This window comes from Mytilus californianus, unplaced genomic scaffold (assembly GCF_021869535.1).
Source record: "Mytilus californianus isolate M0D057914Y unplaced genomic scaffold, xbMytCali1.0.p SCAF_1, whole genome shotgun sequence".
Lineage (NCBI taxonomy): Eukaryota > Metazoa > Mollusca > Bivalvia > Mytilida > Mytilidae > Mytilus > Mytilus californianus.
Genome location: NW_026262581.1, coordinates 45,206,966 through 45,231,758, shown reverse-complemented (window position 1 = coordinate 45,231,758; position 24,793 = coordinate 45,206,966). Strand labels below are relative to the sequence as shown.

Sequence of the window (24,793 nt, the reverse complement as noted above, 5' to 3'; positions counted from 1 at the left end):
ATGATAAAAAAGGGATATTTGTTTTACTGCTTGCCGAAACACGTATACCGGAAGTGAAAGAAGAAAACCACAACATTCGTAAAAAAAATACAGAAAAGAATTTTTGTCTGGTCCCATATACCAAGTAATTACTGATTCATTGTGTATTAGTGTAATATATGATTATATCTATTCTCTTTTCTTTCTTCACGCAATGCTTAAACATACCAGATGAACTGCCACCAGGCACCTTGGCAAAAATTTATATCTTCCCGTTGCTGTATAGTCGGGTTTATATAAAAAAAATACTTCTTTTACTTTTCAGTACAATTTTCTCCGGTAAATACACTGCACAGGTTATGTAATATGAGGCAGGTGTTACCTGTGAATGAGAACGATTCTGTATTATTTTTGTTATACCTTTTAGCAATCAGATAAAAAGTAAAAATGATGCTTTAGGTGTTCATGTGGACATTTTGGCTAAAATGGCTGCGTTTTCACCTCGAAATTTACTCTGAGTACAGATAAACCTGTACATCTGGAAAAGTTTTAAGGCATAGCATGCCCTAGATAAATGAAATTCAAATGCATTGTATGTTTTAGAAAATTTAAAACTTAACTGGATTTTGCAGTGCACTTTTTTTCATCCCTGCATAAGATTATAAAATTAACAAACAGTTCAGTTTCACTTGATATGGTCCACTCAGGTACACAGTTTAAATCACTGATTATTGTCAGGTATCTATTGTCCAGGTCAATCAATACAGTTCACTTCAATTATTACCTGTGGGGAAGTTCTCAAACCTCTTTCCCAACTTAGTTTATTTTGACACCTTCTGGAAGAATGAAAAAAAGTGCACTGCAAAATCCTGTTAAGTTTTTAATTTTCTAAAACATGAAATATATTTGAATTTTATTTATCTAGGGCATGCTATCAGTGTTCTAGGATTTTTGTACATATGCAACTTTCCCTTGGAAAGTTGGTACCAAAAATTCACTTTCCCACATGTTTAATGAACTTTGCCTGAATTTTATACTATTTTAAAAATGTTTTCATAATTTTGTTATTCCTTTTATTGCATGTTTATACATGTAGTTTGATTTGAGATTATGAACTCTGTTATTTCCTTTGAAATTAATTAGTTTGTCCAACTAGCTTGTGATTGTGTTGATAATTCAATGTCATGTTCATCTAGATATACAAAACATTTGATGGAATATATTTATTTTATTTTGAAATATATTAGTTTTAGTTTGACACAGTGATAGTTCTTATAAATGTGACATTACATCAGTAATTCAAATGTATTGGCACAAAAAAGGGATAATATTGTCAAATATTATACGCAAAAAATCACGAATTTGAGATCAGGATATTAAATCTTTTACCGTTTGCGTTCCATTTTTGCGTCTAGATCGGATGGATACTTGACATCGCGGATTTTCCTTGCTTAGCTGTCAAGCGTATTTATGACGGTGATTGCAAAACACATGCACACGTTTTTCTCCCCTAGACTTTAGAACCCCTGCATGATTTACACCAACAACAACAATCTCGATTTGAAACATTGATTGAAATAAAAGAATACAAACAGTTCCACATCAATCTTTTGATCTGTATAAATAGGAAGTTTCTGTAATTTAATTTTACTTGCCCACGGACAACAAAGGTTTGAATTTCCACTTTCCCGTCCCCTAAATCAACTTGCCATGGGTGACGGGAAATGGGAATTCTAGAACACTGGCTATGCCTTAAAACTTTTACAGATACACAGGTTTATCTGTACTCAGAGTAAATTTTGAGGTGAAAATGCAGCCATTTTAGCCAAAGGGTCCACATGAACCTTAACAGACAGGGGACAACCAGTTAAATGGGGAATAGTTACCCAAACGAGTAACTATCCCTAAAAGGAGGGTTACTTTTCTGGTATATCAAATTTCAGAGAACTTCCAAAAACTCATTATGAATTAGAGAACCGATAGATATTACCCTAAAACTCTTATTATGTATGGTGTATTATTAACCAATGACTTAAAATACATCATAATTTGTTCATTTGATATGATTACTTGTGTCTGAGAGCTGGTCATTAATACAGGTCTAATACAGAAAAGCTGGATAATACAGAATTTTTACTTAATACAGGATTTAAATTATTTTTTTATTCAGAAATGTGTCAGAAAATGGATTTGTGTATGCGAAATATTACATTTCAACATGTTTGATGTTAATGTTGTTGTTATTTTTCAAATGTTATACTATTTTTTCTTCGAGTATATATACAATATATGTACATTGTCGGGAAATATAAAATTTATTTGTATGAGCTTTAGAAACAGGACGAAAACCGAGGCTCGCCGAGCTTTTCTCCTGTTTCGTAGCGAGTACAAATAAATTTTATATTTTCCGACATTGTACATATATTGTTTTTATCCTGAAATTTACACCCAACACTTGAAACTTTAGTTGTTAAAATCTAAATCATTGTCTCTAATTTTTCAAAGAAATCGACAAGGTTTAAACGCGGACCGCAAGGAGGACCCCAAAATGAACTGATACGCAAAAAGAAATATCCACATTACCGCTTGCTCAACATGGAAGCGGGGGGTAACAGGAGACTTTATTTGTACAAGTACAAATAAAGCAAAAATTTATTTGTGTACCTGTTATTTGTACAATAGTTAGCTGATTGCAGGATAAATACAATTATGGACTGTATAAAGTGTGATTATCCAGACTTGTCAACAATAAAGGATTATATTTCTCTTAGGGCACAGTCCGAAGTGAGAGAAATTTTTACGGTTGACAATCTTGGATATGCACCACTTTGAATGGGTCACATTTGTTCAATTATTCCAAAGGGCCCTTCGAACCATTGAAAATACATGTTAAAGAAGCTCTTATACATGTCTTACTGTAGCAACAAATAATTTACAAGTCAAAACACTTACGTTAGAGAATTATTTTGTGACTTAAAGAAAATACATGTATTTCATATGTACATCAAATGAAGACTTTTTCTGTAAAGTATGGGTGGCCTTGAAAAGTTTCATTTGTGAAAGCTATCCTCGCCATGAGATGGATTTCAAATACTTGTTTCTTAGTCACTTCAATCCATGGAGCAGTTTTAACCTGGACGTTGCTGTTTTGTTTACATACGTCAGTGACGTCATTTTGATGGGAGATAACTCGAGATAAAAATCGAGAGGCTCAAAGTTTTTTTTACCGGTGAATAAAAGGTAATTCATCACACATTGTTATTTTTTCAGGTTATTCATCATTCCTTGCATTAAAATGATAATTAACCCAAATATTTCATATTGATCCTGTATGAGTCATGTTTATCCTCCGTCTGCTTTTGGTTGGTTATTTTTTAAGTCATTGGTTAATAAAGGTGTCATAAAATTGGTGTTTTCATAATTTATCCTGTATTTTATGTCCTCGTACAGTCGTATTGGGTCTTGATCAGTGTCAATATAGCTATCCTCGACCCAATACGACTAAACTTGAACATAATACAGGATTAATAAGAAAACACCCATTTAATAACACTTTAATACTGCTTTTATTGATGATAAAGACTATAAATTTAAGATATATGTCAGTTTTGTTCCATTTTGTACATACTTGTATAAACATTTTTTGAGATCTTATCCTTTTGAAATCATTACTTGAACATTGCAAAAGCCTTGTAAGTTATACATGTAGTATTGAACTTTATTGGAGAAATACTGTATCCAATTTTATCTACTTTTCTCAAAATAATAAAGAAAAGAAATAAAATGAAATATTTCTTTTTCAGGTGCCTTACTAAATGCACCTCAAGCCCTGATGCCTGGCAAGCTGTGATGGGGGGCAAGGCCAGTAGTTTGATATGGTGCGAATACAACCCACCAACTTTCTCAACACAGAGCAAGCCATCAAGCTATTTGTATTGCTACAAATTACCTCCCCCTAGCTATAACTACAACTGGACTGATCTTCACTATGCAGCAAGTCATGGAAATGTCCGAAGAATTCAAGAAATTATACACAAATCTGGTAATGTGAAAATACAAGCATAGCATTTTCAACAATTTTATGTCACCATATCTGTTGTCTGACTTAATTTTTTGTTGAAATTGGTATGGAATCTACAAAATTTAAACTGTTGTGGAATGTACAAAATTAACCTGGTATGGTATGAAAAAAAAAAATTATTGGTGTCTACATCACATTTTTTTAGTCCCCTACCGACGAAGTCGAAGGGGACTTTAGGTTTGCACTCTGTCCGTCTGTCTATCCGTCAGTCCGGCAACTCAATTTTCCACACTTTTTATAAGACCGCAAAAATTAAAAAAATTTTGGTCGTATATTGGTATCACGTTGTTGTCGTCAGCGTCGTCCGAAGACAGATGGTTTCCGGATAATAACTTTAGTATAATAAATAGAAATCAATAAAATTTTAATACAAGGTTTATAACCATTAAAGGAAGGTTGGGATTGATTTTGGGGGTTATGGTCCCAACTGTTTAGGAATTAGGGGCCAAAAAAGGGGCCCAAATAAGCATTTTTGTAGTTTCCAGACAATAACTTGTGTTAAAGTGTATGAATCTCTCTGAAATTATACCACAAGTTCCCATACTACAAAGAGATGGTTAGGATTGACTTTGGGGGGTTATGGCTCAAACCATTTAGGAATTAGGGGCAAAAAAAGGGGAAAAACAAGGGTTTTTCTGGTTAAAGGACAATTAAGACAATTTAAAAGCAGTGTAAGGGAGGTAATCCAAATCAAAATCCAAATCAATTTAAATATCAATGTTTGATTACCTCCCTTACACTGCTTGTAAATTATGCATTAAGAAATGATGATTGTCTGAGATACTGACCATAACTTGAGGGAAAGAATTATTTTTTGGAATAAGGGAAAGGGGGAGGTGAAAAAAATTGGAGGGGGACAATCTTTCTCATTTCAAATTTCAGAAATTAAAAGAAATTTCAAATATTTTTTTTTTGGGGGGGGGGGGGTTAATATTCAACAGCATAGTGTATTGCACAAACGCAAAAAAACGGGGTAAAATTTTTTTTTTTTGGGGGGGGGGGGTCAATTCGCATAGTGTATTGCACAAAAGCATAAAATTGAATATAAATTCAAATCATATAACCAATTTGAAGTTCTTTGACTACTGTTATTCTGTGTAAGAAACCTATTATGTGTCAAAAATTTAATTACAATCCAAATTCAGACCTGTATCAAGCATGAATATTGTGTCCATTTTGGCCCCAACTTTTCAGGGTTGGACATCTGCGGTCATATACAGCTGCGCTCAGCGAAGCAATTTGTTTTCTTCGTTCTTGAAGATATTGATTTGATATTTGGTATATAGTTTTATCATGACAAGTTATAGATCAAGTTTGAATTTTGTTTCGGTCTGATGATTTAGTCCAGAGTTATGGTCCATAAAAAAACTCCATAACTAATGTTAGAGTACTATGTTAAACCATATATCTGTACAAAGGGAGATAACTCATTTTTTAAAAGACAGTCTTTGGTAGATTGAGGAATTTTGTGACAGGTTTATATGTTATTTTGTATAAACTAATTTTCTGAATGCTACGTATACATGTATATATATATATTTTTTTTTATTAAGTGAAATCCTTTAATTAGATAATAATCTATTTTTATTAAGGTATATATTTCATTACATTACATTGTGTAGATAAAAGTTGTTGACATTTTATTGATAAGTTACAAATCTATATTAGTTTGTGACAAATGAAAGAAAAAATATTTGGAACTATTAATTATATTTGATTGTAATTTGAAAATAGATATACATTGTATTACATCATATCTAATTTTAGAGAACTATTAATCATATCTTATTTTAGAGAACTATTAATCATATCTTATTTTAGAGAACTATTAATCATATCTTATTTTAGAGAACTATTAATCATATCTAATGTTAGAGTGTTATAGGTTTTCCACACTTATTTTCATTATGCTTGAAGATATTGATTGACAATTGGTACATGTATATAGTTTTATCATGACAAGTTACAGATCAAGTTCAAATTTTTGTTTCGGTCTGATAATTTGGTGCAGAGTTATGGTCCTTGGACTTGAAAAAATTCAATCATATATTCAGTTTTGCACACTGTTTTGTAGTCATTCTTGAAGATATTGACTTGATATTTTCATTTTGTTTACACCATGACAAGTTATAGAACAAGTTAGCATTTTGTTCCAGTATAATGAATTTTTACCCGGCAATACTCTCAGAATGCTTGTTTATTCAGATTATAAATATGGAACATGAATTAAAAAAGTGCTTTTTTACTGATTTTCTAGATTAAAATTTTAGTTGTGACATTTTTTTATATTTATATTAGGTACTATTAACTTGAATAAAAAAGACTATTATGGAAAGACACCTTTATATTGGGCTGCATACAAAGGTCATAAAGGTTGTGTAGAGGAATTATTAAAGTTTGGTGCCTCAGTTAACACAAAATGTCGCCATGGTGGATCTCCACTTCATGCAGTAGTCAGTTTATATCCAGAATGTGCCTTACTACTTATTAAGGTAAGTTCATATTTGATTTTTGTATGTTTTTTTTTTACTTATTAAAGATTTTGTTAACTGCTTTGACTGTGTAAAGGCATGTCAAGTAAATTTTATAAAAGGTTAAACAAGGAATAGCAAAGAAGTGTTAATAAATGGCTTTCTGGATCAAAAATACATAATGACTATGACAGATTTTACCAGTATAGATCTGAGATTCATCCAAAAATTGGAAAATCACACAATTTTAAAGGTTTCTTCACCTCAACCTGCCTCAACATATCTTTACACAACTAATAAGACTGTTAAAATATGATACAACAGTTATCTGAAATGGTGCCTCTCTTTGCGAGCTGCACAGGAGAACTATTAAAATTTAAAACCAAAGACTCACAAATCGGTAAAAAGTTGGATACCTTGTGTCAGTCCAACTCTATTAATGACAAGATATCAGTGATTTTCCTTCCTGTCCAACAGAAGTAATTGGAAGCAGTTTTTGAAACCAATTCTAGACTTTTTCTCCTTGGACTTGATCGAATTCGTTGTATTAACACAGTGTTTTCCTCGGGATTTTTGGATAGCACCAGGGTAACACGTGTGGACAGCTTGGTGAAATGATTCATACAATCAGTTGTGTCGTGTCCCGTTGCTTAGCTATATTTCTAGTTACTGTAGTTTTTATGTCTTTTTTTGTTTTAATAGTACTGTGGTACTGTGTTATGTAGACATTGAGTCAGAAAATTATTGGTAAAAAAGAAGTAAATCAATAAACAGTTTGTATACTTTAATATATTTTAAAAATAAATAAAACATGATTCATTACAAAATATTCATCTAAATTTAAAGTAATCAAATCTTTTATAAAATCCATGATCAATAAAAATAAAATATCATTCAAAAGAGAACAAAAATGTTCAATTTAAAAAACTTTCTTAAAAACTTTCTAGTTTCTAGAAAAAAAGTGTATGTGAAAGGATTCCTGCCATAAGGAGATATAAAATTAGCAAGAATAATATTATTTGAACCAATTTCAATCTTAACTTTTAATAAGAAATTTTTCATAAATTTTAAAACATTTTGCCAATAAAGATTCATGTAAATATTAACCTTTCTTGTCTTTGGTGATAATCAAACATAGATACAGACTTAATACTGTACTGAAATTTAAATCTTTATTTGTCATGATCCATTTAAAAAGAATTCCTAAATCTATTATATAAATTTATCTTGTAAGTAACCATATTCAATGTCATCAACAAAGTCTCTCTATTTTCCCGCCTAAATGACAGGAAGTAGATATAAATAGATTTAACATGTGCTTATGGATAGAATTTGCAAGATTACTTCTGTTATTCATTAATTATGGATATAGATTTCCAGTTTGAAGGTACAGTCATGCATTTTATTTATAAAATAGATTGCAATTAATTGTAAATAAACTTGAATATTCTACGTGAACTAACTGGGTTATGTGATATGAAGAGAACAAAAGAATCATGTAACTTGTATTAATTGCATAGATTAAATCCAATCAACAAGGTTAACCTCATAAGGTAAATCGATCATGTGGTGTAAACAATCTTGGTTGAACTGGTTTGAACTGGTCAAATTTCACCCGGAATCTTTAATATACCACACAGAAAAGATTTAACAAGTCGTTTAAAACTTTATTGATTTATGATTTTTTTACTGAAAATTTTAGCACCACGTACAAAAATTATTCATCACGGTTAGACCGATAGCACCATGCTAAAAAATTAAACATCACGGGAGGCAGCCTTTTAAGGGCCTAGGGAGAACACTAACAGGAAGAAGATAAAGAATTAACTGGAATTAAAGGAAAATTGGATCCTCACTACAATATATAAATTTGTACTTCACAAAATAATACTTTTACGGTAAACACAATGCACCTTTGTTCTTACGTAAATATTTTACAGATTGCCAGTACTTCCTTTTATAAAAACACTCTGGGATTTTCCAATCATTTCCTATTAAAAACCGAAAATAAGCATCACTATAAAAGAAAATTATGACTCTTCAAGAAAATAATTATGAATAGTACTAGTAGTTTTGTATTCTTTAAATAGCATGGTGCAGATGTAAATTTAGCAGATAACTGGGGTGTGACACCAATGTACTTAGCTGCCACCAGTGGACAAATTGAAGTGATGAAATATCTGTTGGCCTCAGGTGCATCACCTGAGGTCAGGAATAAGGTATAGTCTTATTATTTTTGTTCATGTTATTCTCTGTTTTAGTTCTCTACAGATTATCTTCCCTTTAAAAGTTTTCTATCATTATAGCAGGTATTTTCTCTACAATCTCTTTGGAAATGTGTTTATTTTTCATTCTTTATGCAATATACTTTATGTATGATTGAAAGATAGTAGAAATGGGTATTGATATATTTCAATTCTCAATTAATCCTGAGTGTGATCGGTTTGTTGACCTTAAAGAAATATATGTGAAAGAATAAAGTATGAAAATGTGTTTTCAAGCTACATAGAAATAACTACCCAATAAGGGAATGACTCTTATAACAACTTTGTCTAGAACAGTAAAATCTTCTTATAGTGCTAAAATCTATCCATTCATGAAAGGGTAACTATGAATGGTAGTTCAGTGGTTCTTTATATTTATTACGGCTTTTCTCCACCAATTACAAATGGCTGCCATGATTTAGCCAGTGCACTGAAAATGTCTTTTAACAAACAAACAAACTATGAATAATATGAGATATATGTCAATGAGAGAGCAACACCAGAGTACAATAAAACCAGAAAAGATAAATTCATTGGAATGTACTAAAAATGTACCATCAACACCATACTCTTTTTAAGGGGGTAGACCTTGGTTCAGGGAGATAACTCTTTAAATCAGTTATGCGTTTGTAAAAGTCAAGTTTCGTCAATGAATTTTAAGCATTTACCTGAAACAGATTGGAAATAATCTATGTATCCTAGAAGCTTAGAACATATTTATGAAAATGGCTGACACAAACGTACTGATAATCTTAAGAGTTATTTCCCTTAACCTAGGTCTACCTCCTTAAACAGCCACACAGTAATTATGTTCAAGATCTTTAGGAAGAATTTTGGAGTAAAATCTGTGACTCCGAATGTGATAGTGCTATTCCCTATAATAAGTGAATTTGTTTTCTCTACCTCTACTGTAATATCCTTAAATCATTTAGATATTTAACAAAAAGAGCAGCTCTTAATTATCTTTTTCTTGAATAAGTTCTTTGAATCTCATTGTCACAGGTGATATTTATAAAAGTTATTTTTCATGTCAATCATTTTGTTACTTTAGAAGGCAGAAGAGCATATTTCTTTATAATTATTGTATATTTCAGAAAACTGGGGAGATTCCAAGGCAGTTGAACAGTCATAAAGAATTTTGCAATTATTTGTCAAGCCTTTCCAAAAATCCACCTTCTTTGCAACAGTTGTGTCGAGTAAATATTAGACAAAGAATGAAAGAACATCCTAATGTAAAAATTAAATATCTTGCAGTCCCAAAGACATTGAAAGACTATTTATCGTTGGCTGAGTATGAGTCTCAGCCACAGAAACAATCTAGTCCTTCAAGCTTTAATGTGCTTTGTCAATCTTAATGTGATAGCATAATGATTTTAATTTCAAGGTTATATTATTTAAATATACAATTTATAGCATATATTCACATTTAAAATTTAGTTTTTGTGATCACTTTTAGTAGACAAAATGTTGGCTTCTGTTGAAATATGATTCTGTCTTAATTTGTTGGATAACAAATAAATTTGATATTTGCCAATGTTATATGTACTGTACTGTGTAAAAGTGTTTGGGTACTGAGTGAAATGTTCATATTTGTCAAATATAAGCATGCATGTCTTTACTCTTATGTACAGAAGATTTAGATAGTACATTATTGAATTATGTCTGCTGCAATACAAACAATTTATTTGAAAGTCATCTTGACCTTGTCGAGTAAACCAGGGTAATTGCTGGTGATTTAGGAAAATGTTTTGTTTTGCTCTTTGTTATTTCATATTATTTGCATATTGTTATTACAGCTTGATATAATTTAATACATGTGTGAAAGTATATAATTTTTTGTTAAAATCACAATTTATGCATTATATTTATATTTTTCATGCATGCATGCGTTGTTCAGGCATGTGTTATCTTTTGTCAATGTCAGTTAATTTTAAGTCCATCATAACAACTTTAGATGAAACATTTTGATTTTTATTTAGGAACAGGGACCAAATCGTTTTAGCTTAAACTCCAGGGCTTATTAATAATTTATAGAATTGCACACAATGTACCAGTACCTAAATCCAGTATTTTTCTTTAGGATTTACTTGTTTAGTTCATTCTTTTTTGAATTAAATGCATGGGAGGCACTTTTTTTAGACCCCAACCACGCATTACGGTATATAAAATTTGCATTTTTTTTTACAATTTTTTCCAAATTTGAAGGAAAATGCAACCACCCATAATTTTTAATTTGAGTACCTCTCATCCCTTCACTACTATCAATTTTGGAACAGCCCTTATTTACACAGTGTACAAACATGAAGAATTTATATTTGCACACCAGTAATTGTTTATTTTATATGAACTATCAATCAGATCTTATAAAAAAATTATTAGTAAAAATCATTTCAGCCAAATCATCTGACTATCAATTATATAATCAATCTTGTTTTGTAATGAATAAACAAAGAATATTATAAATGACATTCATAAATCACAAAGCATAATCATGACAGTAACAGGTATCATATGCACTGAATAAGCAACACCAAATTATCTACAGCTATTTAAAGTTATATTAGAAATTGATCTCAATATTACTCACATAAATCAGCTTGCATAAGGTAACTTTATATAGATATAGGAAGATGTGGTATGAATGCCAATGAGACAACTCTCCATCCAAGTTACAATTTATAAAAGTAAACCATTATAGGTCAAGGTACGGCCTTCAACACGGAGCATTGGCTCACACCGAACAGCAAGCTATAAAGGGCCCCAAAAAATTACTAGTGTAAAACCATTCAAACTGAAAAACCAACGATCTAATCTATATAAAAACGAGAAACGAGAAACACGTATGAACTACATAAACAGACGACAACTACTGTAATCAGATTCCTGACTTAGGACAGGTTTAGATTAGATAAACATGAGTTCCATCTGAGCAATGTTAGTACTACATTAGTATTTTTTTTTAACGGTTTTATAAAATTTAAATTGCAAAATTTAAGTTGTGACATTGAACTTTATTTTCTTACAAACATTTATACATAGTCTAGCTTATTATGTTAAAGCAGGTTAATTATGACAAACTATTCATTAGAAAAAATCTGTACACCTAAATTCTTGAGAAAATGTTATAAAATGGCACAATTTGAGGGTACAGGCAGTGAAGTTGATGTCAAGAGGTTATATTATTTTTGTTTTTTTACATTTAGAAGTACTACGAGAGAATAAATAGGACAAAGGGATTGTGTTTAAAGCGATTGTGTTGAAAGGGATTGTGTTGAAAGCGATTGTGTTGCCTTTTATTTTATTTTCTGTTGTTTGAGATTTTGTTATGAAAGCTTTTGAATGTTTTTCATTTGGAAGGCTATATGATTTATAAAGTTTGCATGTGCCAAATAACATGTTTTAAAAGTTTTATGTTGTTATGAGTTACTTTTTACTTTTAACCTACAGTTTTATTTCACTGTTTTTCTATATTATTAAGTATTGAAGATTTCTGTTTTTGTCTCTTTGGTAATCTTGTCACAATTAAAATGGGACCAATGCTGATTACTGAAGTTTTTTTTTCAAGATTTGAAATTAGGGGATATAAGTAATATACATGCATATATAATGTTAATACAAATGGGTATACTCTGCTTGGACATTAAATTTTAAGGATGATTTGTCCAAAAGGGAACATTTTCGGTTAAGCAGTAAATTACTGCATAGCTTTAAAAATGTTATATGTTCAATTGATTAACATGTGTGTGTTTTGTCATTTCATTTTAAATATTTATTTATAAGAGCTATAAAAGTGCATTTAATCATCCCATTTTATAAAGAGCCAAAGAAAGATGCAGACATTATGATAGGTTCTAGCTTACTTGTGGAATATTAAGTGTTTTGATTTATATTGACATACTTTAAGCTAGTAGAATAAAACAATTGAAAAGAAATATTATGATTGTTTAAAATAATAATCAGGTTTGTACCATAAATGAAAGTATGACAAGGTCAAAGGGCACTCTAGTCAATAATAAAGATTGATGGGGAAGGTTTTTGAAAATTTGCCTAATAACATATTGCATATTCAGTTGAAAATGATGTGTATGTAAGAGGGTTAAAATTTGATATTCATTGAATGCTTCAGAAAATGTCAAATTTGACAACTTTGCATTGCCCGATTTTGGACTAAAAGTGTCTTCTGCAACCATATACATTTATTGCTGGAACAGTCCTACATGTTTTTATACGACCGCAAAAAAATTTTGTGGTCGTATATTGGTATGACGTTGGCGTCGTCGTCGTCGTAGTCCGGCGTCGTCGTCCAAATACATATTGGTTTTCGCACTCTAACTTTAGTTTAAGTGAATGGATCTTTTTGAAATTTGACCATAAGGTTAAATACCACAAAAGGAAGGTTGGGATTGATTTTGGGGGTTATGGTACCAACAGTTAAGGAATAAGGGGCCAAAAAGGGGCCAAAAATGAGCATTTTCTAGTTTCCAGACAATAACTGTGGAACGGTGTATGGATCTCTCTGAAATTATACTACAAGTTTCCATACCACAAAGGGATGGTTAGGATTTGCTTTGGGGGGTTATGGCTCAAACCGTTTAGGAATTAGGGGCAAAAAAGGGGGAAAAACAAGGTTGTCCTGGTTAATGGACAAATACTTTAGTACAAAACATAATTTAAAGCAGTGTAAGGGAGATAAATCAAATACATCATTGAAATTATCTCCCTTACACTGCTTTTAAATTATGTATAAAGTAATGGTTAATGAACAATAAAGATAATCTAAAACAGTGTAAGGGAGGTAATCCAAATACAACGTTTTGGTTACTTCCCTTACACTGCTTTTAAATTATGTTTAAAGAAATGCATATTTATAAAGGAAGACCAGTAAAAATATCTGCAAATGTTTTCATCTTTTTTTTTTACAAAAAAATCCATATGAAAGATTTGACACTATATTTTTATTAATTCTATTATAAAATAGATTAACATGATTAAGTTAGCACTATGGTAAATTTAAATGGGTAATTATGGTTGCCATCTCCATTGGAAATTTGAATTGAGATTATGACCATATCTTGAGGGAAAGAATTTTTTTGGGGGAAAAGGGGGGGGGGGGGGGGGGGGGGTGTGGATAAAAAAAAATTGTGGGGGGCCAATTTTTTCTCATTTCAGATTTCAGAAATTAAAAAGAATTATTCTTCAAATATTATTTTTTTTTCAAATTTCAAATATTAAAAAATTTCAAGAAGTAATCTTTAATTGCACAGTATGGCGCATTAGATTTGTAAAATCTTTGATCACATTTATTTATTTGTTATGCCGAATCTAACAGTGTATTTAGATTTTTAATTTTGGGTCCAGTTTTCAAATTGGTCTACATTAATGTCCAAAGGGTCCAAAATTAAACTTTGTTTGATTTTAGCAAAAATTGAATATATGAGGTTCTTTGATATGCTGAATCTAAACATGTATTTAGATTTTTGATTTTTGGCCCAGTTTTCAAGTTGGTCCAAATTGGGGTCCAAAATTAAACTTTGTTTGATTTCAACAAAAATTGAATATATGGGGTTCTTTGATATGCTGAATCTAACCATGTATTTTGATTTTTTATTTGTGGACCCCGTTATCTAATTGGTTCATATTGAGGTCAAAAGGGTCCAAAAAAAAACTTTGTTTGATTTCATCTAAAATTGAATTATTGGGGTTCTTTGATATTCCAAATCTAACCGTGTATTTAGGTTTTTAATTTTGGGTCCTGTTTTTTAAATTGGTCTACATTGAGGTCCAAAGGGTCCAAAATTAAACTTAGTTTGATTTTAACAAAAATTGAATTCTTGGGGTTCTTTGATTTGCTGAATCTAAACATGTGTTTAGATTTTTGATTATGGGCCCTGTTTTCAAGTTGGTCCAAGATAGGGTCCAGTATTTAAACTTTTTTTGATTTCAACAAAAATTGAATATATGGGGTTCTTTGATATGCTGAATCTAAACATGTATTTAGATTTTTGATTATGGGCCCAGTTTTCAAGTTGGTCCAAATTGGGGTCCAAAATTAAACTTTGTTTGATTTCAACAAAAATTGAATATATGAGGTTCTTTGATATGCTGAATCTAACCATGTATTTAGATTTTTTATTTGTAGGTCCCGCTATCAAATTGGTTCATATTGAGGTCAAAAGGGTCCAAAATTAAACTTTGTTTGATTTCATCGAAAATTGAATTATTGGGGTTCTTTGATATGCCAAATCTAACCGTGTTTTTAGATTTTTAATTTGGGTCCCGTTTTTTAAATTGGTCTTCATTGAGGTCCAAAGGGTCCAAAATTAAACTTAGTTTGATTTTAACAAAAATTGAATTCTTGGGGTTCTTTGATATGCTGAATCTAAACATGTGTTTAGATTTTTGATTATTGGCCCAGTTTTCAAGTTGGTCCAAGTTGGGGTCCAAAATTAAACTTTTTTTGATTTCAACAAAAATTGAATATATGGGGTTCTTTGATATGCTGAATCTAACCATGAATTTAGAATTTTTATTTGTGGGCCCCGCTATCAAATTGGTTCATATTGAGGTCAAAAGGGTCCAAAATTAAACTTTGTTTGATTTCATCAAAAACTGAATTATTGGGGTTCTTTGATATTCCCAATCTAACCGTGTATTTAGATTTTTAATTTTAAGTCCCGTTTTTTAAATTGGTCTACATTAAGGTCCAAAGGGTCTAAAATTAAACTTAGTTTGATTTTAGCAAAAATTGAATTCTTGGGGTTCTTTGATATGCTGAATCTAAACATGTGTTTAGATTTTTGATTATGGGCCCAGTTTTCAAGTTTGTCCAAGTTGGGGTCCAAAATTAAACTTTGTTTGATTTTAACAAAAATTGAATATATGGGGTTCTTTGATATGCTGAATCTAACCATGTATTTTGATTTTGGACATTGGACCATAATAGGTAAATTAAAAAAATTCAAGTTCTTAGACCACATTCTTTCTGTGTCAGAAACCTATGCTGTGTCAAATATTTAATAACAATCCAAATTCAGAGCTGTATCAAGCTTGAATGTTGTGTCCATACTTGCCCCAACTGTTCAGGGTTCGACCTCTGCGGTCGTATCAAGCTGCGCCCCAGCGAAGCATTTTATCTTAATATGGAAAGAGAATGAGAAGTATTCTCTGGTATATGGCCTTATATGATGAGAATTATCACTATAACTGCCTTACATGTATCATATGCTTACTTGTGCATTGACAATCTTTCTCATGTAATTCTGCATTTTTTTCAACAATTATTCTCCATGTTACAACTGTTTTAAATATTTTGAAAACTTTGTTGATAATTCATAAAAAGCTACTTACATGGACATATCTTTTTGTGAAATACTTGGCCTTATGTGTAGTAAAGTTTTCCAAATATCAAGTAGACCTGACTAAATCAAATTAATGTTATGATAAAATAAAAAGATTTATTCCTCTTATGATGGAACATGCATATTAATTACAGTTTTTATAATTTTAAGTAATCTCATTTTCCCATTTTTTCCAAAATCACATTTTTTATTCTCCTCTTTCATTTATTACACCTAAATATGTTTATATACTTATGTGTAATATTTCTTGTCACATAATTTGATAAAAATATGACTTAAAATAACTTTTAACAAGAGTCCTTGTGAAGTTTGGTTTCTTTCACATTTGCATTTATCCACATCTCATTTGTTACTACACATTTGTGTTTCTAGATTTCCCTCTGAAAGTGTGTCAATAATATCTTTGCACCAAATTATTGTTATCATATTCAAGGAAAAATTTTAAAAGGTCCTATTGAATAAACTCCACAGAGAACAATAGCTATTGTATTTATACAATGAGACAGGTCAACTTGCAAAAATTAAAATAGCCTGACAAAGAGGAACTGTTTCTGTGGAAAGGTTATACATTTTGTATTTCTTTCACAATAAATTTAAAAAAAGACAGTATTCTCTCCATAGCTGTTTCTTTATTCCTGTCTTAAGGTTGTAGGTGTTAAGTTATTTAACTTGCAATGATAATTTTCATGTTATACATGTATATTTAATTTCTTTCAATTAGTTGTATGATTAAAATTTGTTGATGTAACAATACCAATATCTTTAAAAGAACTTGTACAGAAACAAAACTTGTATGAATATAAAAAATGTGTATGTCATATTGTTTGTTTGAACATTTTTCATAACAGTGTCCGAAAATGTTACTGTAGTGTTTGGTGTTGGTGGTTTATGTTGTCAGATTAATATATATATACATATATACATATTAAATTTTATATAAACACTGATCATGATTTCATTTGTTGATTATAAATAAATGTGAAAAACAAAAGACACAGAGTTTATTTTTTCTCGCTTGATTACATGTATTTGCTTCCAATTGTGTTAGTTGTCATCTGTAAATAGTTTGTAATTATATATACCCCCACTCCTAGAGTGGGGGCTATACTGTAAATTCAGAAATTATTGCGTTGTTTTTATTATTGCGAAAAATGCGACAGAGTTATAATCGCAATAATTTAAACTCGCATTTTGAAATTTTTTATATGAATTAAACAGGATTTTTCTCAATATTACAAAAATTGAAATCGCATTTTAGTCTAAAGTGACAAAATCGCAATAATAAATGGACGCAATAATTTCTGAATTTACAGTATTGAAATCAATTTGTCTGCCCATTTGTCCAACATATAATTATGTCACACTACTCTCAGAAACTGAACAGAATGACTCAATATTTGATAAAGCAGCTCAACAATGATGAGTTATAATGTATGTGGCCTTTTTGGGTCTGTCAGGCACCTATTTCCTGTTTTCCAATACTTTGCATTACAAGTTGCTTAGTATAACAATCCAGGCATTCTTGTTCTTTTTCTGAATAACAGAGGCAAATTTCAGTTATCTTTATGGTTGTTTTGATCACATGACAAGTGCTGCCACAACAGTCAAATGTCAGTAACTTTTTCCTGTGTATAATGTTACAATGCAATATTCAAAATTTATTTCCCAAATTGGAAAGCTGAAGGGGACTATAGATTTGCACTCAGTCATTCTGTCAGATAAGATTTCCATACCTTTTTAAACGACCGCAAAAATTTTTTTGCGTCGTATAATGCTATCATGTCGTCTGGTTCGTCTGAAGACGCATTTAGTTTCCGGACAATTACTTGAGTTTAAGTTAATGGATCTCTATGAAATTTTACCATAAGGTTCAATACCACAAAAGGAAGATTGGGATTGATTTTGGGGGTTATGGTACCAACAGTTAAGGAATTAGGGGCCAAAAATAGGCATTTTTGTAACTTCCTGACAATAACTTGTGTTTGAGTGTATGGATCTCTCTGACATTATACCACAAAGGGATGGATAGGATTGGCTTTGGGGGGTTATGGCTCAAACCATTTAGGAATTAGGGGCAAAAAGGGGGAAAAAACAAGGGTTTCCTGGTTAATGGACAATTTAAAAGCAGTGTAAGGGAGGTAATCCAAAAACAAAATTGTACAATGTTGGATCACCTCCCTTACACTGCTTTTAAATTATCTATTTAAGATTTTTATGATGTATTTAAATTGGTAATTATGGTTGCAAACTCCATTGGAAATTTGAATTGAGATTATGACCATATCTTAAGGGAAAGAATTTTTTTTTTTTGGAAAAGGGATGGGGAGGAGGTGGGTAAAAAGAAATTGTGGGGGGCAATTTTTTTTTTCATTTCAGATTTCAGAAATTAAAAAGAAAATTTCTTCAAATATTTTTTTTACATGAGAAAAATGTCCCATTGGATAGTAAGATAGAGGGGGGGGGTCAATTCGCAACAGCATAGTGTATTACACAAAAGCAAAAAGATGAATATAAATTCAAATCATATAACCAATTCTAAGTTCTTTGACTACAGTTATTTTGTGTCAGAAACCTATTATGTGTCAAATATTTAATTACAATCCAAATTCAGACCTGTATCAAGCGTGAATATTGTGTCCATTTTCGCCCCAACTGTTCAGGGTTGGACCTCTGCGTTCATATCCAGCTGCGCTCAGCGAAGCATTTTATTCTTTAATGCTTCAATTTATTGATATTTGATTTATAGTCATACCATAAGAAGTGAGTTTGAGTTTTGTCTGAGTTGAGCAAATTTTTGCTGAAGATGTGTCTCTTAAAAATATTTGCTGCATTTTTATGTCCCCGCCGTAGCAGAGGGGGCATTAAGTTTTACCCTTGTCCAGATGTCCCAAAATTGGTTTCCGTTCTCTAACTTTAGCTTGCCTCAACCAAATGTTATGAAACTTATACACAATGCTTATTACCACAAAACACAGATCAAGTATGAATTTTGGTGGCGTCACTTTTACCATTCTACAGTTATGCCCCTTTACAAATATAAAATTGCTGAATTTTTCGTGTTCGTTCTTTTACTTTAGTTTGCCTCAACCAAATGTTATGAAACTTTTACACAATGCTTATTACCACAAAACACAGATCAAGTATGAATTTTGGTGTTGTCACTTTTACCATTCTAAGAGTTATGCCCCTTTACAAATGGAAAAATTCCTGAAATATTTGTTTCTGTTCTCTAGCTTTAGTTTGCCTCAACCAAATGTTATGAAACTTATGCACAATGTGTATTACCACAAAACTCAGATCAAGTACAAATTTGGGTAGTGTCACTTTTAAAGTTCTTGAATTATATCCCTTTGTAACAATATATGCAAGGGGGGACATCATCTGTGTCCCATGGACACATTCCCTATTTATTTTTTCCTGTAATGCCTGAATCTATTGAATAGTTGTCTATATTTCAGTCACATCATTAGAAGTTACAGATAATATATTTCAGTCACATCATTAGAAGTTACAGATAAAATTTCAGTTTCATTTCAGTTGAGCTATTTTTGCAGAAGTTGTGGACCTTCAACAATAAATATTGCTTAAAAATATCATTTTTGTCGAGCCTGCGACTTTTGTCGCAAAAGCGAGACATAGCAATCCTACATTTCGTTGACGTCTGCGTCGTCAGCGGCGTCCACAAATATTCACTCTGTGGTTAAAGTTTTTCAAATTTTAATAACTTTTTTAACTATTCTGCATTTCATCCAAACTTGGACAGAAGCTTGTTTATGATCATAAGAAAGTATCCAGAAGTAAATTTTGTAAAAAAAAAATCCTGTTTATCCGTATTTTACTTATGAATGGACTTAGTTTTTCTGCCAGACTTAGTTAACATTACATTCACTCTGTGGTTAAAGTTTTTCAAATTTTGATAACTTTCTTAAACTATCCTAGATTTGTACCAAACTTGGACAGAAGCTTGTTTATAATAATTAGATAGTATCCAGAAGGAAATTTGTAAAAATTTATTTCCTGTTTTTTCGTATATTACTTATAAATGGACTTAGTTTTATTCCAGTTAACATTACGTACAGTCTGCAGTTAAAAGTTTTTAAAACATTTATTAGATTCATAAACCTTCTTGGATTTTTACCAAACTTGAACAGAACTTCTAACAATTAAAAGATAGTATCTAGAGGAAAATTTTTAATAATTTTTTCCCCATTTTTGTTGAGCCTGAGAAATTTTACCATAAGGTTCAATACCACAAAATGAAGGTTGGAATTGATTTTGGGGGTTATGGTAACAACAGTTAAGGAATTAGGGGCCAAAAAGGGGCCAAAAATAAGCATTTTTGTAACTTCCAGACATAACTTGTGTGTTAGTGTATGGATCTCTCTGACATTGTACTACAAGGTTCCATATCACAAAGGGAAAGCTGGAATTGAGTTTGGGGGTAATTGCCCAAAACATTTAGGAATAAGGGGCCAAAAATAAGCATTTTTCTAGTTTCATGACAATAACTTGTGTTCAAGTGTATGGATCTCTCTGAAATTGTACTGCAAGGTTCCATATCACAAAGGGAATGTTTGGATTGATTTTGGGGGTAATTGCCTCAAAATTTTAGAAATTAGGGGCCAAAAAGGGGCAAAAAACAAGCATTTTTCTTGTTTCAAGACAATAACTTGTGTGTAAGTGTATGGATCTTTATGAAATTGTACTACAAGGTTCCATACCACAAAGGAAAAGCTGGGTTTGAGTTTGGGGGTAATTGCCCTAAATGATTAGGAATATGGGGCCAAAAAGGGGCCAAAAAACAAGTATTTTTCTAGTTTCCAGACAATAACTTGTGTTCAAGTGTATGGATCTCTATGAAATTGTACTGCAAGGTACCATACCACAAAGGGAAGGCTGGGATTGAGTTTGGGGGTGATGAAACATAAGGGGGTTCAAAAAATTAGGGGGGGGGGGTTTCCTTTTTTATTCTTTAAAATTTTCCATTTTAAATTGTTTATTTCTGATTTATATATAAAAGCAAATAATAATGATATGGTTTGAATAGGTAAATTAAAAAAATTAAAGTTCTTAGACCACATTTATTCTGTGTCAGAAACCTATGCTGTGTCAAATATTTAATCACAATTCAAATTCAGTGCTGTATCAAGCTTGAATGTTGTGTCCATACTAGCCCCCAACTGTTCAGGGTTCGACCTCTGCGGTTGTATCAAGCTGCGCCCAGCGGAGCATTTTATTATATTCAAATTTTTGTGATTTTCCCGTAATATGATACAAGTTATTTTTAGTGCTTTGGCATTAGTGTTTGAAATTGAATACTTGCTGTGTTCATTGTTTATGTTTCACATGCTAGAACAATGCATTTAAATGGACAGTGAAATGTTTGCATAGGATAAATTTTGCATTAATAGGCTCCCTTGACATTTGTGAAAATTAAGACATACAACACCAATTTCCTGATACTGTGGATTCATTTATTTTCGTGGGTACCAATTTTCGTGGATTAAGGAAAACTTACATGTTCGTGAATATTTAATTTCGTGGTTTTGGCGAAGTCTGCATACAAGCCTATAGAAAATTTGTTATTCGTTGAACATTTAATTCCCTGGTTCACCAGTACCCACGAAATCCACGAAAATTGGTATCCAACGAAAAATAATGAATCCACAGTAAATAGTATTCTTTTACATTATATTTGAAATTTACAGTATGTATAAAAACATGAGTGCACACGCTGAAATGTCTCGTCTTCTTTATTAATCATTGATATTATGTTGATAGTCCTAAATATAAAGCTTTATTACAACTGTCACATAAACTTAACATTAACCAACAAGAGTGCACACGCTGAAATGTCTCGCCTTCTTTACTAATCATTGATATTATGTTGATAGTCCTAAATATAAAGCTTTATTACAACTGTCACATAAACTTAACATTAACCAAGTAAACTAAACATTGACCAATGAACCATGAAAATGAGGTCAAGGTCAGATGAACCATGCTAGGCAGGCATGTACAGCTAACAATTCTTCCATACAACAAATAGAGTTGACCTATTGCTTATAGTTTAAGAAAAACAGACCAAAACACAAAAACTTAACACTGAGCAATGAACCTTGAAAATGAGGTCAAGGTCAAATAAAACCTGCGTGACTGCCAAATAGATCATAAAATATTTCCATACACCAAATATAGTTGAACTATTGCATATAGTATAAGAAAAACAGACCAAAACACAAAAACTTAACTATAACCACTGAACCATGAAAATGAGGTCAAGGTCAGATGACACCTGCCAGTTGGACATGTACACCTTACAGTCCTTCCTTACACCGAATATACTAGACCTATTGCTTATAGTATCTGAGATATGGACTTGACCACCAAAACTTAACCTTGTTCACTGATCCATGAAATGAGGTCGAGGTCAAGTGAAAACTGTCTGACGGGCATGAGGACCTTGCAAGGTACGCACATACCAAATATAGTTGAACTATTGCACATAGTATTAGAAAAAAAGACCAAAACTCAAAAACTTAACTTTGACCACTGAACCATGAAAATGAGGTCAAGGTCAGATGACACCTGCCCGCTAGACATGTACACCTTACAATCATTCCATACACCAAATATAGTAGACCTATGGCATACAGTATAAGAAAAACAGACCAAAACACAAAAATTTAACTATAACCACTGAACCATGAAAATGAGGTCAAGGTCAGATGACACCTGCCAGTTGGACATGTACACCTTACAGTCCTTCCATACACCGAATATACTAGACCTATTGCTTATAGTATCTGAGATATGGACTTGACCACCAAAACTTAACCTTGTTCACTGATCCATGAAATGAGGTCGAGGTCAAGTGAAAACTGTCTGACGGGCATGAGGACCTTGCAAGGTACGCACATACCAAATATAGTTGAACTATTGCACATAGTATTAGAAAAAAAGACCAAAACTCAAAAACTTAACTTTGACCACTGAACCATGAAAATGAGGTCAAGGTCAGATGACACCTGCCCGCTAGACATGTACACCTTACAATCATTCCATACACCAAATATAGTAGACCTATGGCATACAGTATAAGAAAAACAGACCAAAACACAAAAATTTAACTATAACCACTGAACCATGAAAATGAGGTCAAGGTCAGATGACACCTGCCAGTTGGACATGTACACCTTACAGTCCTTCCATACACCGAATATACTAGACCTATTGCTTATAGTATCTGAGATATGGACTTGACCACCAAAACTTAACCTTGTTCACTGATCCATGAAATGAGGTCGAGGTCAAGTGAAAACTGTCTGACGGGCATGAGGACCTTGCAAGGTACGCACATACCAAATATAGTTATCCTATTACTTATAATAAGAGAGAATCTAACATTACAAAAAATCTGAACTTTTTTTTCAAGTAGTCACTGAACCATGAAAATGAGGTCAAGGACATTGGACATGTGACTGACGGAAACTTCGTAACATGAGGCATCCATATACAAAGTATGAAGCATCCAGACCTTCCACCTTCTAAAATATAAAGCTTTTAAGAAGTTAGCTAACGCCGCCGCCGCCGCCGCCGCCGCCGGATCACTATCCCTATGTCGAGCTTTCTGCGACAAAAGTCGCAGGCTCGACAAAAAACTAAACATTGACCAATGAACCATGAAAATGAGGTCAAGGTCAGATGAACCATGCCAGGCAGACATGTACAGCTAACAATTCTTCCCTACAACAAATATAGTTGACCTATTGCTTATAGTTTAAGAAAAACAGACCATAACACAAAAACCTTAACACTGAGCAATGAACTGTGAAAATGAGGTCAAGGTCAAATAAAACCTGTGCGACCAACATATAGATCATAAAATATTTCCATATACCAAATATAGTTGACTTATTGCATATAGTATTAGAAAAAAAGACCAAAACTCAAAAATTTAACTTTGACCACTGAACCATGAAAATGAGGTCAAGGTCAGATGAAACCTGCCAGCTAGACACGTACACCTTACAATCATTCCATACACCAAATATAGTAGACCTATTGCATACAGTATAAGAAAAATAGACCAAAACACAAAAACTTAACTATAACCACTGAACCATGAAAATGAGGTCAAGGTCAGATGACACCTGCCAGTTGGACATGTACACCTTACAGTCCTTCCATACACCGAATATACTAGACCTATTGCTTATAGTATCTGAGATATGGACTTGACCACCAAAACTTAACCTTGTTCACTGATCCATGAAATGAGGTCGAGGTCAAGTGAAAACTGTCTGACAGGCATGAGGACCTTGTAAGGTACGCACATACCAAATATAGTTATCCTATTACTTATAATAAGAGAGAATTTAACATTACAAAAAATCTCAACTTTTTTTTCAAGTAGTCACTGAACCATGAAAATGAGTTCAAGGATATTGGACATGTGACTGACGGAAACTTCGTAACATGAGGCATCTATATACAAAGTATGAAGCATCCAGGTCCTCCACCTTCTAAAATATAAAGCTTTTAAAAAGTTAGCTAATGCCGCCGCCGGATCACTATCCCTATGTCGAGCTTTCTGCGACAAAAGTCGCAGGCTCGACAAAAAACTACAAGTCAAGACTG

At 32.0% G+C, this 24,793-nt stretch overlaps 1 protein-coding gene and 2 long non-coding RNA genes across 3 annotated transcripts in view; 2 read left to right on the top strand and 1 right to left on the bottom strand.

Moving 5' to 3' along the window:
* The window catches only part of LOC127703927 (uncharacterized), a 64,596-nt gene extending 50,681 nt beyond the window's left edge, over positions 1-13,915 (top strand). Inside the window, exon 2 of the long non-coding RNA XR_007983132.1 lies at positions 13,192-13,915. This is a non-coding gene — a long non-coding RNA (uncharacterized LOC127703927). The remainder of the gene's footprint in view (positions 1-13,191) is intronic.
* On the top strand, positions 44-12,204 carry LOC127702897 (ankyrin repeat and SOCS box protein 8-like). The gene is made up of 5 exons (XM_052207206.1): positions 44-124; positions 3,783-4,021; positions 6,359-6,552; positions 8,622-8,750; positions 9,890-12,204. Exons 2-5 carry the CDS (start codon positions 3,829-3,831, stop codon positions 10,148-10,150), a joined length of 777 nt encoding a protein of 258 aa, XP_052063166.1. The 5' UTR covers positions 44-124; positions 3,783-3,828; the 3' UTR covers positions 10,151-12,204.
* Positions 13,916-21,888: 7,973 nt separating the features above from the next.
* Positions 21,889-24,790, bottom strand: LOC127703267 (uncharacterized). The gene is made up of 2 exons (XR_007982885.1): positions 24,160-24,790; positions 21,889-23,328 (listed from the first exon to the last, which is right to left on the bottom strand). It is a non-coding gene; the product is annotated as an uncharacterized LOC127703267 (long non-coding RNA).
* Positions 24,791-24,793: the final 3 nt, after the last annotated feature.

Bases quoted from the DNA above. Each gene is read 5' to 3' on its own strand.
- LOC127702897 (XM_052207206.1), top strand. From the start codon at position 3,829: ATGGGGGGCAAGGCCAGTAGTTTGATATGGTGCGAATACAACCCACCA. The intron at 4,022-6,358 runs GTAATGTGAAAA...TATTTATATTAG, and splicing joins AGAAATTATACACAAATCTG to GTACTATTAACTTGAATAAA. The intron at 8,751-9,889 runs GTATAGTCTTAT...TGTATATTTCAG, and splicing joins CACCTGAGGTCAGGAATAAG to AAAACTGGGGAGATTCCAAG.